This window comes from Macrosteles quadrilineatus, unplaced genomic scaffold (assembly GCF_028750875.1).
Source record: "Macrosteles quadrilineatus isolate MER2022 unplaced genomic scaffold, UCM_ALF_1.0 Scaffold_3__2_contigs__length_128488019, whole genome shotgun sequence".
In the NCBI taxonomy this organism is placed as follows: Eukaryota; Metazoa; Arthropoda; class Insecta; order Hemiptera; family Cicadellidae; genus Macrosteles; species Macrosteles quadrilineatus.
The window spans coordinates 47,581,902-47,597,843 of NW_026542596.1; the positions used below are offsets into that span (position 1 = coordinate 47,581,902).

Sequence of the window (15,942 nt, forward strand, 5' to 3'; positions counted from 1 at the left end):
ATTAGAAACTTTAAAGCAGCAGTTCTCTCTAACTGTAGAGAAAAATATTTCAAAATGCATTTTAAATTTCTTTTTACATGTCTACTACGTTCTGTAGACATAGTAGTAAAAGTATTACAAAACTGATAATTTCTTTTGAGAGGATATCATAAAAATACAAAAGGTAAATGCAAGAAAATGTACAGCTTTTAAGGAGAGTGGTGGTTTATGGCTTATGCTCTAGTCCTAAGCTGGTAAACATCTTGATATCCAGACTACAGGGGAAGTAAGGTACAGAAGAAACATTTAGTGGTATACTTAAGTGGTGTCTAGCACTAGTGCTGGTGTCTAGGGCAAAGTCCAGCACTGCCCCCTTTGCCCACATACCCTCTAACAACCTTGAGTACTACAACGCTCATGGTGGAGGAAGACCCTGTGCAAAAGGAATTTCCTCACAGTGCTCGCTGCTCAGGCTCTACCAACCTAGCTTCTCACAAGTATTATTACGGCACTACAGAGCTGAAAGCGCATGGTCGTCCCATAAGCGTATTCCCTCTGTACCTTACTTCCCTGTGGTGGAAGTAAGTCTCTACCAGAGGACCCAATATCAGGGTCTAAAATCAGGTTCTATTCTACAGAAACCATTAAAAAGTATGTAATTTATTTTTTATGTTATAGCAGAGGTTTTCCGGCTTTAAAATGTGACTTGATAACTCTCCCCACACACAAGCACCTACTATGTTGTAAACTGTCAATTGCCATAAGAGTTAAATAAACTGTTAATTTTATTTGTATATTGAAATAACGCTACTCTCACGCTCATTCTATCAAAGTTCATCTTCTTCTTAAATTAGGCACTATGGTGTGGTGACAAAGTAAAATCTATCCACAAGCAACTCCACCATGGTTAAGGGAGATAGTCCGGCTAATAGCATTACTAGAAACTTTTGTATAGTAGTAGAGAAGTGCGAGAAAAAATTGAAAAGTCAGGGAGAGTTTGTGGGTTCTTTATTTAAAAAGTGCAAGTCATTCGAAATACGTGGCTTACGGCCCTGTACTTCACAGTGAAGGAGGAATGGAGTCAGGCCCGCAGTTTGTGTATGTTGCACTATGGGCCGGAGAGATTATTGCTCCGATCCCCCTAACAAGGGGGGGAATTCTTTTACTTCATTCGCCCTAGAGAAAACTAAAATCTTTGACTGTTGTTAAAGCTAGACATTCAATCCCCGTGGGCCGATGACAGGTTGCTCTGATTCAAGCTACGAATTTCTATCGAATATGCAGACTTTTTAACCAAGTATAATAGGACAACTTAAAGTAAGCTATAGCATCTTTCATATCAAGTCAAATAACTATCTATATCAACTATCTTAGAAACAGTATTAATGGTAGAAAATAGAGTTTTGGGAACTAGTGCAACTGTGGCTGGCTCACTCAACTAAGTTCTTTAATGGTAAAAAAGTGATCACAGATGGTCCATATAGATGGGATGTCTACTTCAGTATCCAAGTTTAACCTCTTGCGCCCTAGGCTAGGGCCCATCTACTACAGTGACCCTGAATGGAGTATTGGTATATCTACTATCATGGATCTCTTTTTAATCATGAAATTTGGTTTATATGGATCTGTACTGAAACTAATTACATGGTTTGAATTACCTTGAAATCTAATATAAAAAACAAACATAACAAACCCACACAAAGGTTAAACCTTTTACTTTTACAGATGGTAAGGAAACATTAAGATACAAAAACAATTTCATAAATTTTTTATTAAACTCAGGAACATTTTTAATTTTACAAAATATATATCAGGATAACCCACTTGAGGTCACTTTCTCGACCGACTGCGATAACAAACGATATCACTATATACAATCCGATCTTCCAGTGCAATATACAAACTCAATGTCCGAACTTTATACGATTCACACGGTCAAAAATACCTTTATTGTCACTATATACACGCGTTATTTACATCCTTATTCCTATTTGGTTGAAAAGAAGCACTTCCTGAGCCCTATAGCTCGTATGACAAAAGTACATTGTATATACAGTTTTACCTCAATGTTAATTGTGTAGGTGTACATATAAGTGTCTATTAATAATTCATTGATATTTGTGCTAAGCATAATATATTATTATAACATAAACATAACAATACTTAGTTAATTCTTTTGGATTAGTTTGATTAATTAGAATACGGCTCTGAACTGTAACTGTAATATTTTCAACAACTTAAAAAATTAACAATTTTATATTTAAAAAGTATCTTGTTGATTTGACAATCTACAATTTTTTATTGGGATAGTGATGTTGACCGAAATGTGATGAATATTAACAATGACATTCTTTATAGTATAATAACTGTTTGTTTTCAAGAAGATTAATTATTAACTGTGATGTCAATTTGAATCTTTCATACTAAAATAAAGACATTATATTACACAGTTCTAGGTCAATTATGTTTTTTATTTATCAAAAGGTAAATTGAAATACATATTAAAAATTATAAATTATATTGCTGACTAGTATTAATACACCTTATCTTAGTAAAGACAACAAAACAACTATCTATTAATTTTTAGAAAAATACATCTAAGTCAAACATAAAATTATTTTTTCTAATTTTTTAAGCTATTTCAGACTAATTACGTATGTAGTATAGAAGATTGAAACACAATTTTCAATGAGGTTTCAAAAGATAATCACATTTCTCAATTTGGATATACTCTGAAAGAAACATAACTTAAAATGAAATATCAATCGTTCACTGAGAAAAACATAAACGGGTTGCAAAATCTAACCTTTCCTTTGAGACAAATTCTATTATCATCTATAACATTTAAAATCAAACAATACAATTTTTTTAAACAAAAAAATCGTATAGTGTATTTTTTTCAGAAACAAAGTAAATTTCTTTCAAGCATAATTAAAAGCCATTTGGGATAAAAATATGTAAACACATTTCATGAAGTCAGAAAATCATTTAAGATTTTACACTATAATTTTAAAACCAGTTAAAATTATATAAACTCTAAGATAACAAAACACAAAACAACCTTCAAACAAAGAATTTGTATAGCACACTATTTTCTGAATTCGTATACCAAAATGATTTCAATAAAATTTTAAAAGAAAAACTAAATTTTAACATGAAAAACTCAACTAAACATAAACTTAACCATTTATGACTACCATTACAATATAAAATGTAATTCTAACATTAGCACAGCCATATATGTTTTTAAAATCATTTGACCTATTCCTCACCAGAGAAATAGAAAATACTGTAGCAGTAATATTTTCTACAATAAAAAATGGATACCCTTTTACAAAGAAAATATAAAATGCCCTGATCGAAAGTGACAGATTTATATAATAATGTATGATTGATAAAACTCCAAGATCAAAATTATTGTGTTTAGAGTTTTGTCATTTACCACTATAAGATATGGGCCTTTTGTTTTATGACAGGGGATGATTTCATTTGTTTAATTATCAATAATTATAGATCGAGGTGGCATAAAACACTTTTCACCCTCAATTTTTCATGAATAGAATTTTCAAAAAGTTAGTTGACAAAGCATAAATCATTTGAGGGTTGAAAATGTGTTTTTACAATCAATTTATGTGTTGTTTTATTTATTTATCTAACACACAATTTATATTTAGATCTAAATTTACATAAAAAAGTGTTGTTTTAAAGAAAATATATGTATAAATTAATAATTAAATTAACTTTAAATTAACATCATTTTTATTCTAATTTCAGCACCTCAATGAATTGGACGCATTCAATAAATATTAATAGCACGATACCAACCGACATCTTAAAGCACTTTTGAATTTTAAATTTCAATGACATAAGTGGATAATTTCAATTAATTGTCACTGGTTGGTTTAAAAAAGCTTTACAACCCCAAAACCATCAACCCCAAAGATCTATTAACACCTTTCTTTCAAACATTTTAAAAGCCAAAAAATCATACCCAGGACATACATTAAAATAAATAAAAGATATTTCACATTGTTAAAATACGACTACTTTCAGGATATCTAACATAATAATTTATTAACATAAACACGAGTGATCTTATGACACACAGCTAAAATTGGACTAGGTTAATGATAACAAATTTATTGTAGGTTAAAATGAAAGAGCACGGTATAATATATACCAGGCTAGGTTTATCGGTGCTACAAGCAGCTTACGGGTTGGCACAGGGTAGCAGTAATATGTACAAAATAAAGCTTGTTGCAAGCTAAACCGTAAAGTTATAAGTCTGTTTAAGGCGCGCTGCTTGTTGGCGGAAGTGACGCTAGTTGCGCCAAAGTCTCCGGAGAAGCGTTCGCCTTGAGGATCGCGTTCTCCATCTCCAACTGGTTTATCCTGTCCATCAGCTCGGCGATCTTCTCTTTCAACACTTCGACTTCTTCTCTGACAGCGAACATGAGGTGGCTCTTTACAAGATCCTGCGACAGACAATGACAATTACAACACTGTAAACTGAGAATGTAGCTGCTCACCTACTTCACTGTGTGAACATCCTACATTGGTAGTCTTTGATTTCTCATCTATACCCATGTTTCCCAATATGTGGTACGCAGAGGTTACGGTAGTGGTGCATGGTGACGTTTAAAGGACAAGTGTTAAATTTCAGGACATTGGACTAATGCTTCAGCTTCTCTTTCATACCCGTGATAGGTCCAATCAAAAGTATTATTTATTTATGTGTCCGTGTCCTGTGTTAAGTGTCATGTGTGTAAACCAACAACGAAACTATACAAGTGGATTTTTTAATGTACATTCCTGGACTGTATGCTTGACAATGGCATCTCGCCGAAACATGTAGCATCTACGAAAGTTACAATTTGGAACTGACGACAGGTAATATAAAACCAATATTAGTCATTATTACAATTATTATAGTTGTAGGGGCTACTACAATACATTTTTAGCTATTAATCATTAGGTTTTGTTATTTTTATTGTATTTTCCATACAGTCTGGATTTCTTATAATTAATAAAATATAACTCTACACAAAGTTTTATTTTCCATATCCTACTTATGGTTGGAGAATACATTAGATGTAATTCCAAAATAATAAAATAGTAAAAATATTCCATCCACAATTACCTCCACGCAAGATTAAGTGGTGACAAAATATTTTTGTATTATGGAGTGGTAAGAATCCAGGAAAAATAGTTGGGAAACACTGATCTAGACGATAAGAGAGTGTTTTAGACTGCCTGGTCACTTATTGAACCTAAACGATGAACCAGGGATGTTAACGCAATAGTAGGTTCCGACTTGTGCACAGAGCTAGTTACAAGCAGGTTACCTGCCTGAGGTAACTTGAAATACATTAACTGAGGTAGGTAACCTACCTGCCTCGTGTAAACCCAACTTTATGGATGTAATATGGAGCACAATGGACCAGATATTTAGCATGATTATCAGATAAGCCTGCTATCTTAACAATAGGTTAGTTTTAGATTTCTCATCTAGATGACATATCTTTAAGCTTCATGACTTCCCATAAGCTCTAAAATCCAAACAAGTGACAAATATACTATACCTTTAGCAATTCGGGAGTGTCCCTGAACGCCAGGTAGGCTCACGCACACACGTTCAGTCCTCACACACACAAGGACAGGGGATTAGGACCGGCCACATACTGTCCCGCGCTCCGTAATTAGTCACAAGTGGCAATTCCTTTATCAAATGTATAGTTTATTAACTTAAATATCAAACTTAAAATAGTTAGCAGTGATCGATTCTGCTCATCAACACGAGAACATTGATACCAAACACAATGTGCCTTTATAAAACCTGAAATATATTACAGTTATGTTATGTGAAGGAATATTTATGCAAATCATGGATTGTTTGGTATCATTTTATTTTAATTTTCAGGGGAATTTAAATTTATTAACAGTTTCTATTTAAAATTACATTTTGATTACAAGTGAAGTCTAAAAGAACTAATGAAGGGAAAGTACGGCCGGTCTAGGGTGGCTAGGGTCGGTCCTAATCCTCTCTGCTCGTGAGGGTGAGTGTGCGTGCGTGAGAGCGGAACTGACCTGGCATCCAGGGACACTCGCAAAATGCTAAGACTATAGAAGAGTCATACGTTTTTATGCATGTTTCTTGGTGTTCATTTTTTTTATAACTCATGTGCAGTAACAGATTGACTTAACACTATACAACTGACACAAGGACTGTTGATTTTTTTCAAATAAAAATTACATTTAAAAAACATTACGTGATTTACTATCTAGGCATATTTTATATATTTTGGCTAGTGATGAAATAGTGATGAAAAAAAATTTTGAAAAAGTTTTCATCACTAGGAGCGAAAGTTGCTCTTTTTGGTATGCAACCGAGATTTACTAGCAAGGCGCAGCCTAGCTTGGAAGTACGATTAAGTATCAAGATGACACTTTTGCTCCTTGTGATGAACAACTATTTTTATCATACTGTGGAAATAATCTTCTAATCGTTACAAAATTAGACCACATGATTTGAGGTTATACAAAGTCGTCAGCAATGTTTACATTCTGTTGTTTACGAACATAACTGAAACGTGTAATGGAATGGGCACACGGGAGGGACTAAGGCTAAAGGTGTAGTGACGTCATACCTCTAGTGGCTAATGTCTTCTCTTGAGGCAACACGATTACCGTAACGAGACGATGTGATTTCACCGGCATTCGTGGCATAGATGGTAGCGTTTCGGATTGATGTTCATGAGGTCCCGGGTTCGGAACCAGTCGGCGACATTAACTTTTTGTCAACGATTTTTGCTTAGAATGCGAATACTTCTTAACCGTACGTACATCTTTTGTTAGAATTTGATGCATTTATAATTTTATTTATGAACAGAACTTTTTTTAAATATTGAACCTTTATTCAATTTTTATCTTTATCTTTATTATAGTATCAGCAAGTTTGGTTAGTTAGGTTTGGTTATGACAATTTAATTTTATAATACTAAATTTTAAAATTAATTTTATAATTAAAAATTATAAGTAATCATTAATTAGATTTTTATCTTATACAGTTTTTATATTATTAGCAAGTCTGGTTGGTTAGGTTATGTTATGACAGTTTAATTTTAAAAATTTAAAATTTATTTTTATAGTAAAAAAAATATTTTATAGGTAATTAAAAAGTTAATTTTATAACTAAAAATAAAAATAAAAATTTTCAACTTAGCGGTTCTAGCAGCGAACACTGACACTACAAGATATGTTAGCCTTAGTCCCTCCCGTGTGCCCCACTTAACATGTAATTAGTAGCTTTTCAAACAAATTTTGAGGTTAGAGTAACTTCCTTGTCACTAAAACAAATCGATGGCACAACACTAAAGACAGTATAAAAATAGAAGTGGGATTGTGTCAAAATTAGTGTAAACAAACAATTTGGCAGGAGTGCTCTCTAAACAGCTGACAACCATTAGGCAATCTGCCTTTAACATAATTTAAAAGTTAGAATCTCTGTCATTTACCTTGAATTTCAAAGGTGTGTCAGGTCTGAACTTCAGATTAAATCTTTAATTGGAACTCTCATTAAGATATGTAGGTTTATTTGTTTACGATGTTTAAACCAGAAAAATTGCTTCCACCCAATATATGCATTACCTTATATACTATTTTAATTTAGGAGCAAGAATATGTCGGCTAATTTGTAAACACTGTAGTCCATTTGGTTAGATATCGGTTGAAATAGACATTGATGTGAACATTTTATGTTGAAAATCTCATTGGTAAACAATATTGGATATCTATATAATTAATACGCTACATGAAACTTTGTCGGTTGAACTCCTCCGTCATTTCTTAACCGATTTTATCCATTGACGTCTCATTGGAAACAGCGTGTCGCGTAGATTTGCAAACTGGCCTTACATTTTTGAAAAAGTCGCTTGGGCTCTGCCCCAGTGGCTTTGAAAGTTCCCATGTTATCCTTATGAAGAACATAATTGTTTACATTTTGATCAGCTGTTTAATTTAATTGCTGTTATTTATTTTTCGATTCCAGGTCTTTTAAACTCATTGGAAATTATGATGAGTTTTATTTGTTTTTAAATAACTACTATACTTCTTTGCAATTGCTCGATTTCGAGCAACGTGTTTACTAGTTTGTTTATATTACATTACATTTGATGTTGTAGCCTTTAGTTCTTGAGTATGTAAGATGTTTGTGTCACCATATGCATTTCACCAGCTTGTGTGGTATCTTCAGGGATCTTTTTCAGTTATCTTCATACCACTAACACTACAACACTGTATTTGCAAACATATTTACACACACTAGTATGAATTGTTGTTGTGTATCAAGCAACGCTACATAGATCAAAGGACCCGCTCATCCATAAACCAGAAAAGTACAAACTACCCGCAATTGTCAAAAAGCCCAAATTAAAATTCCAAAACCCACAGTCCTAGAGGAAGAAAGACCTCCTGCAAAGACCCTGCCGTGTGACTGTCATCACGTTGTCCGATTGACCCCACCGTAATACTAATGACCGCGCATGTGTAAATATGTACGTTACTACAGAATAATATAGTGTAGCTGATAAGAAGATAACTTATGAAGATCCCTGAAGATGCCACACAATCTGGCAAAATGGATAGGGTGGCACAAAACTCTTACCTACTCAAGAACTACACACAACAACAAAAGTAGTCTAATATAATTCAAGTTCTGGGAACTGGGATGGAAAATAAATATTGCGTTGATTTGGTTAAAAAAAATTAACTAAATCAAGAATTTATTTACTTTTCTTGCTTGTACCCGCGGTTTTGCCTGCGATGGTATAGCAATAAAGCAATAAATACCTATTATATCCTACTGTATAAAAAATAAAATTTGCCTGATGGAATTTTGGATTGAATTAGCACATTAACCAGCCAATCATTGTCAAAGGCATTGCCGCGTATTGTTGAAATACAAAGAGTCGGTCTCAGCGACACTCACACTAAAATAGCATTATCATTTTAAGCGTCTTGTTAAGATGAACAACTTCCTAATTTATACCTACTGTCTATTTCTTTTAGTATTTAAGTAATAAACCAAAAACTAAATTTTCCATATAAAATGGAATTACAGTAACATGCATTTTATATGGAAAAATTTAGTTTTTGGTTTATGACTCAAATACTAAAAGAAATAGACAGTAGGTATAATTGTGCACGGGTGGTCTGATCCACCCTATATAAAGGAGTTTGCAAAATAAACAGGGAAGAAATTGATATACCAATTTATTATAACTGTTTAAAGAATAATGGAAATAATATTATTTTGCTAGACTGATAATGTTAACACATTCAATTTTAAACAATAATTACAGTTTCTGCAATTTTATTAAATGTTTGAAACACAATAATCAAATTTCTTGTATTCAAAATATCTGAAAATACATTAGCCTTTCAAGTCCACTGAATTATTGATCAGCACAAACAGACTTGTTTGGTGGTCAATATGTTTGAGGAGTTGTAACCCTTAGCGCACTGAAAGTATGTCAACATAAAAGTCTTTTTTTATGACAAAAAATAATTTTTTTAAATCACGACATATTACATTTTACAGTAATTTTAATGCCTTTCCTCTTAAACAGTATATGGCAACACCATGGTCAGACTGGGCCGATGCAAGGACCATATGAAAAATGCGGCCTCATGGGGCTTCGTCAGGGTCTATGGTGTCTCAATATTGTTCCAAACCTTTTTTGAAACTTTTTTCGGCCGAAAAATGTTTGTTTATACATGGCTGCCTTTTTTAGGAAGACCACTGAAGAGGTTCACGATTTTTGAGTGACCGCAGAAGGCTTGCACGATTTTTTAGTGACCGCAGAAGATGTTCATGATTTTATAATGACCACAGAAGATGTTTTCGATTTTTCCGGGAAGTCAGAACATGTTCTTAATTCTTCTATGACTGCGGAAGACGTTAAAGATTTCACCATGACTGCGGAAGATCATATCAAGCAAAGAAGTGGGTGAGCTGGTACAGTTCAATAATTGAATTTTCACCCAGTGCTGATAAAGTTAGGTGAACACGCCACGAGGAGAGCCTACAACATCGCTGCCTCGGTTTCACGGTCCGCCGGGCTACAGACTGAGCCACCAACTCACACAGAGACTTTGAACACACTTGAGCAGTAATATACTTAGGCCTTTTTCTATCACCAACACACTATTTATACCATTCATTTACAATTTTCCCCAAACGAATTATATTAAGACTAGGAAGGGAAAGTAAAACAACTTACCATCGCTTGTTCGATTTTGTTGTCTATAGCCACAGCACTCGCCCCCGAAGCACTGAAACAAAAAGAGATTAGCTTTTTTGTTTAGACGAAGGGAAAAATGAGTTTTATAATGTAATGAATACAAATAGAACTAAACATGTTTAAGTTGAAGCCAGTTTTTGAATAAAAATAAATATAATTGATTTGAGCCATAGACAGAGTGTACTGATAAGAATTACTGATTTCTGGTAAAAGCACACACTTTTTAAAATCAAACCAAAATGAAATTACAGCTTATCGTAAACTATAGCATCTTTCATGTTAAATCATAATTTGTAATATAAAATAGGGGATAAATAAGAGTGGATCAACTATGTTTTCGTGTAATGCAGCTGGTCTCTAAAGATGGGACGTTTACTTCAGTAAGGCAATGCTTACAGAATTTAATAGAGTACACGAGTGTTTTTGAGAGTATTATGAAATAATTAATGGAAAAAAGACAATATAACTAGTTGAATTGCATAGTAAACTGCCTGGTTACATAAAGAACTTTTTTTTCAAATTAAAAACAGTTGAAGTGCCACTTGTTGTCAATGTCTATTTATACTCCTTCACAGTAATGTTTCATTTTAGTTAGCCTTTTCAAGGTTATGTTTTATACCTATAGTTTTGACAGTATTAAATGTACAACTACCAAATTGAAGACTTTTGATTTGGTGTGAACAGTCTTTTATTTATAAATAAAAGGTATTACTAAGCAATTATCTTAAATATGTAATAATAACCTAGAATTTGATTATAATACAAGGCAACATTCAATCATTAAGTCACAAGGTGAAAAAGAAACGCAAATTTAAAAGTGGGTCACGAGTCTTTTTCAGACATCAGATGAAATTGAATCAATTACTTAATGTAGGTCTGAGTCACTACTGCAGGCAAGCTTAACTCCAGACAACTTATGGGACAACCACACACAACACTCCAGTTTGTTTGACCTAACCTTGTAACTGTATTGTAGCTATTACTACTCTGTGAACTTGACGAGGATAAATAAAAATAACTTTTTGTTTGATAAGTGGTTGATGAAAGTTTACAAAAAAGTATACCAAAGTAAACAACATAAAGAATCTGAGTCAAAATGTTTTATTTTTAGTTTAAAAAATAATATAGACAATTATTGTGATCAAGGTGCAATATAAAGTTTCATTAAATATCATAAGGATTTTAAATAAAAAATTGTCAAGTTGTTGTGTATGGTTCTGTTGCTTTCCAACAATGTTTTAACGTTCACTGTGTTCTACAGATCCTGGAAAATAACTAGTTACATTAGACCACCTATTCAGCGATTAACATCAATTCCAACAAACTGTGAACAATTCAAAAAGAAAACACAACACCTTCGCCATGGGACAAATAACATCACAATCATCCTAAACATAAACTTTTGACTAAACAATATAAAGCACAAACCCCTCAATTATTATGTATTCCCCTAACTAAATAAGAAATTAGTGACTAAAATTAAGTCGAGTCGCCAAATCGTAAAAAATCCCCCTAAACAAAACGTCTGTGACACTACAATTTCCCACCTGCAATACAGCAAAACACTCCTCAATTGATGCATCTTGCTTAACTAAATCAACAGGTTAGTAATGAAATAATAAAGATACTGACGTGGTAGACCGCAAAGCGTCTCTGTACGGCATTGCTTTCTGCTTATCACTGACCACACCTCGCCTCGTGATCGTGATCACTTAACTTTGGGTCAACAACGAGAGCACGAGCACGCCACATTGGACTGATTATCCCACTTGTAAACTAACACTCCACCGAGATATCTGCCAGTGAAATGATAGGTATTTATAGAAAAACTGCTATCAGTCTGTGATAAGAGTGTTTAGATCAATTTGTGAACTGGAGTTATTATTGTGTCATCATTTTATTTTGAATGTTTGTATTAAATTTGGGTTGTATAAATATATTTGTGGTAGAAATCGTTTTAAACATTAATTAATTATTGTTAATAGTTCATAATGTTTTTAATTACTAAAGAATACTGAATAGTTTTATAATAGCCATACAGTTAGTAAAGAGCTTGATCTTAATAAAATATATTTGACACATCGGCTATTATTATCAGATGGTTTGACATTTGATGTATAGAATAGTTTTAGATATTCAAATTCTTTTCAACGTCGGCCCTGCCACAGATACATAATCTAATTTAGCTTTCTAGACATTTTAAAACAAGTAACATTTGAATTAAAAGCAACAGTTTTAGCGTTAACTTCGTAGATATTTTACTTAACGCAAATAATGAAGAACAACATGGGAATTATAAATAACAATATTTTTAATTTTCTCTGTAACCAATAATTCTACAAAAACACTTTGATATACTAAATTTTTTTCTAGCTCTGGAGAGAAATTGGGAAATTTTGTGTTTAGAGGGTCAAAAATTAGAAAAACCAATTTTAACCCCATAAAACCCCGTTCCCATGGTCTGATCATGCTGGTTCGCGAACTCATTCAAGTTTATACCGCCTTACACTTTCAAACTAAATTTCATCAAAATCGGACAAAAATTATTCAAGTTATCGTGTTCACGGACACACGTATATAAAAATTTGAACGAATGGTGTTTTTGGCCTCTGGGGACATCAAAATGAAAAAGTAAATCGGTCCCGGGCATAGGTCTTACCATGCCACCTATGGTAATAGCTACTTCCTACAGGGAAATTCGATAAAACTAATACAAAAACAACAGGGTAGAACAATCCTTTTGATATAAGTTTTAAATTATGACTTGACTACCTTAGGTCTCATGCTAAGACCTAGACCTGGATTTTTTTGTTTTGTTGGCCACAGAAGCTGGCTAAAAGCACCATCTGTTCAAATTAATATATACATAGCCTATATGTGTGTACCTATAACTTAAGTAAAAATTATCAGACTTTGACTTTGATAAAATTCAAAGCAATTGAGAAACCTACATCTATTTGGACGAGTTTGAGCTACAGCGTGATTGGACTATGGGAGCAGGGTTTTAAGGGGTAAAAGTTGGTTTTTCCCATTTTTTCTCTCCAAAACATAAAATGTTACAATTTCTTTCCATACTACTTTTTAAAACATAAAAAACAAATAATTTTGTATTTTGAAGCGTTGTTGTATGCCTCATGATTACAGAGAAATTTCTAAAAAACCATAAATGTAAAATTCTTATGTTATTCTTATAGAGAATTGATTGAAACTGTTGAAGTTTGCTTATTATAATATATTTGTTGGTCAAATTTTGAAATTTTTTTTTTTTTATACTTAACTATTATTATTTCAACAAAAACACTTTATTTTCTTAATTGTAGCAGCAACCTTAAGTAGGAATATTAAAATAATTTTATTTTAATAGGAAATAAATTTAACAATTTTTAAGATATAATTTAGTTTAATTTATTTTATCTACATTTGTAGGGAAATTTTCAAAGATATATCTAACAAAGTAAAATCGGTTTCACCCCAATACATTTCTTGTTTCACAAACTGCTATATAATTATAGTAGTACACTCACACTTGTATACATGACCCACATGTGTGCTATAGATTCTATACTTTGATAAGAATCGATCAAAAGAAAATAACATGCTCAAGGATAAAAACTTGTATCTTTCATAAATGCTGGAGATTATAATAATTTAAAATATAAACATAACTCGTGCTGTCCTGTTTGCATGACCAATAAAATAGATGCTGCAGTTTGATAATAAATTAATGTATTCTGTGTATTATAACAAATTTCTCTTAATGAAATTTGAAAAAAAAAGAATGTACTGAGGTCTGAGACACATCATTTTATTCAAACTCCTAAATCTAAATCAAGCTCCTAGACCATGCCTTGTTGATTCATAGTTTTGTAGTAAAAAGCATTTCACCTGCGAGTGAAAAAAATACCTCTCTGAGTTTTTAACAATAGGCTACTGTACTGTAGGCCTACAGGGTGTTATAAAAAAATTCACAACTTTAAACTAATAGTTAATGTAATAAATAGCCCAGAAATATAATGGAAAACGATTTTATACCGAACAAATTATTCATACATCTTTTTAACAATTACACCAAACCAAACCATAACATAGGTACAAAAGGTAAACCAGACAATTAATATTTGATCAGGTGATGATGTAAAGACAAGATGAGAAATATTACTTCTCTAACACCACCCCTTAATGTTTATCAACTTGATCCAGTCCGATTAATTGTACTAACTCTGGATGCATTGGGCCAGGAACACCTTTTGTCTTGTTTTCTTGACACAACAAAGTTTTCAGTCAGTTGAATATAGGGCTTCTTTCCGCGGTCTGTTCAAAAAAACAGTTGACAAATCCAAATGATGAATTGGTGTACGATCATGAACCACATTATACGCTTGAAATGGTCCAATGTCCTTTGGTTTCTGTGTTCATTATGAATACCTTCTCACCTCTGGTTCTGCTTCATGATCATCTGTTGTACATCTCCTCTTCCAGATTTGATACATTCTCAGCAGCTATGACATCATTAACATCATTCTCAGTTATGGCTCTACTCTCTGAGTCATCATTTGGCAGATCTAAAATCTTATATGATTTGTTATCCCTCACTCCCCCTTCAACTGGGTTTTCCTCTAAGAACACAACATCTCTAGATATGATTACCTTAGAGGGATATCTTGGATCAACAAGTCTGTAGGCTTTAGAGTTTTGGCAATAACCAACAAAAATCAACTCACGACTTTTGGGATCGAGCTTCTTTCTTTGTCCACTTGGTACATGAGCGAAAGCTTTGCAACCAAAATCTCGCAAATGACTAAGATCAACCTTCTTGTTGGTCCACACCTCTTCCGGTGTTCTCCCAAAAACAGCTTTAGTAGGAGACCGATTCTTCAAATAAATTACAGTATTAGCTGCTTCAGCCCAATACTTTTTGTCTAACCCAGAATCATGCAGCAGAGAACGAGTCTTCTCAAAAATTGTACGATTTGCCCTCTCAGCAACGCCATTTTGAGACGGTTAGTATGGGGCAGTTGTTTGATGTTGTACTCCAGAAGCTTTAAGAAAATCTTCTAGCTCTTTGTTCACAAATTGACCTCCATTATCAGTACGGAGTTTCTTCAATCTTTTCCCAGTCTCATTTTCTACAAGCAATTTCCATTCTTTATTTTTTGGAAACAACTTCATTCTTTTGCTTTAAAAAGTAGCCGAATGTCTTTCATCAGTGAGAGTTAGTAAATATTGAGCTCCTCCAAGCATAACATTCACTGTACATCAAGGAGAAAGAAGATGGTAAAATTGTAATTTTTGTTTATAAACACCCTGTATAGTAAATTAAATACAGATCCATTGTTATATTCTAATCTCTAACTCCAAAACACCCACAACAAATTTTCTCTAGATAAATAAAACTTTCAAAACACAATTCCATCAGAGGTTTAAAACCAGTAGGCAATAAACAAACGGGTTTACAGAATTTGACTTGTTAAGACCAATGTTTTGAGGATGCATTTTCCTCACATAAAAGTTACCATAGATTGATATCACTTGACTAAAATGTTGTTTTAAAAACAATTTTAAAAACCTGAACATTTAAGTATTTAAAACAGGCATCCTCACCACCCAGCTTGCAGGCCGCATGCATCCCTCAGACTGTTTTTCGTTACTTAAAGAAAAATGG

At 32.9% G+C, this 15,942-nt stretch overlaps 1 protein-coding gene across 2 annotated transcripts in view; it reads right to left on the bottom strand.

Moving 5' to 3' along the window:
* Positions 1 to 1,731: 1,731 nt before the first annotated feature.
* The window catches only part of LOC128988792 (protein bunched, class 2/F/G isoform-like), a 44,748-nt gene continuing 30,537 nt past the window's right edge, over positions 1,732 to 15,942 (bottom strand). For both annotated transcript variants that reach the window (XM_054410436.1, XM_054410435.1), the window contains 2 exons: positions 10,260 to 10,311; positions 1,732 to 4,454 (listed from right to left, as the gene is read on the bottom strand). In XM_054410436.1, coding sequence (XP_054266411.1) covers positions 4,269 to 4,454; positions 10,260 to 10,311 — 238 coding nt within the window. In that variant the 3' untranslated portion in view covers positions 1,732 to 4,268. The remainder of the gene's footprint in view (positions 4,455 to 10,259; positions 10,312 to 15,942) is intronic.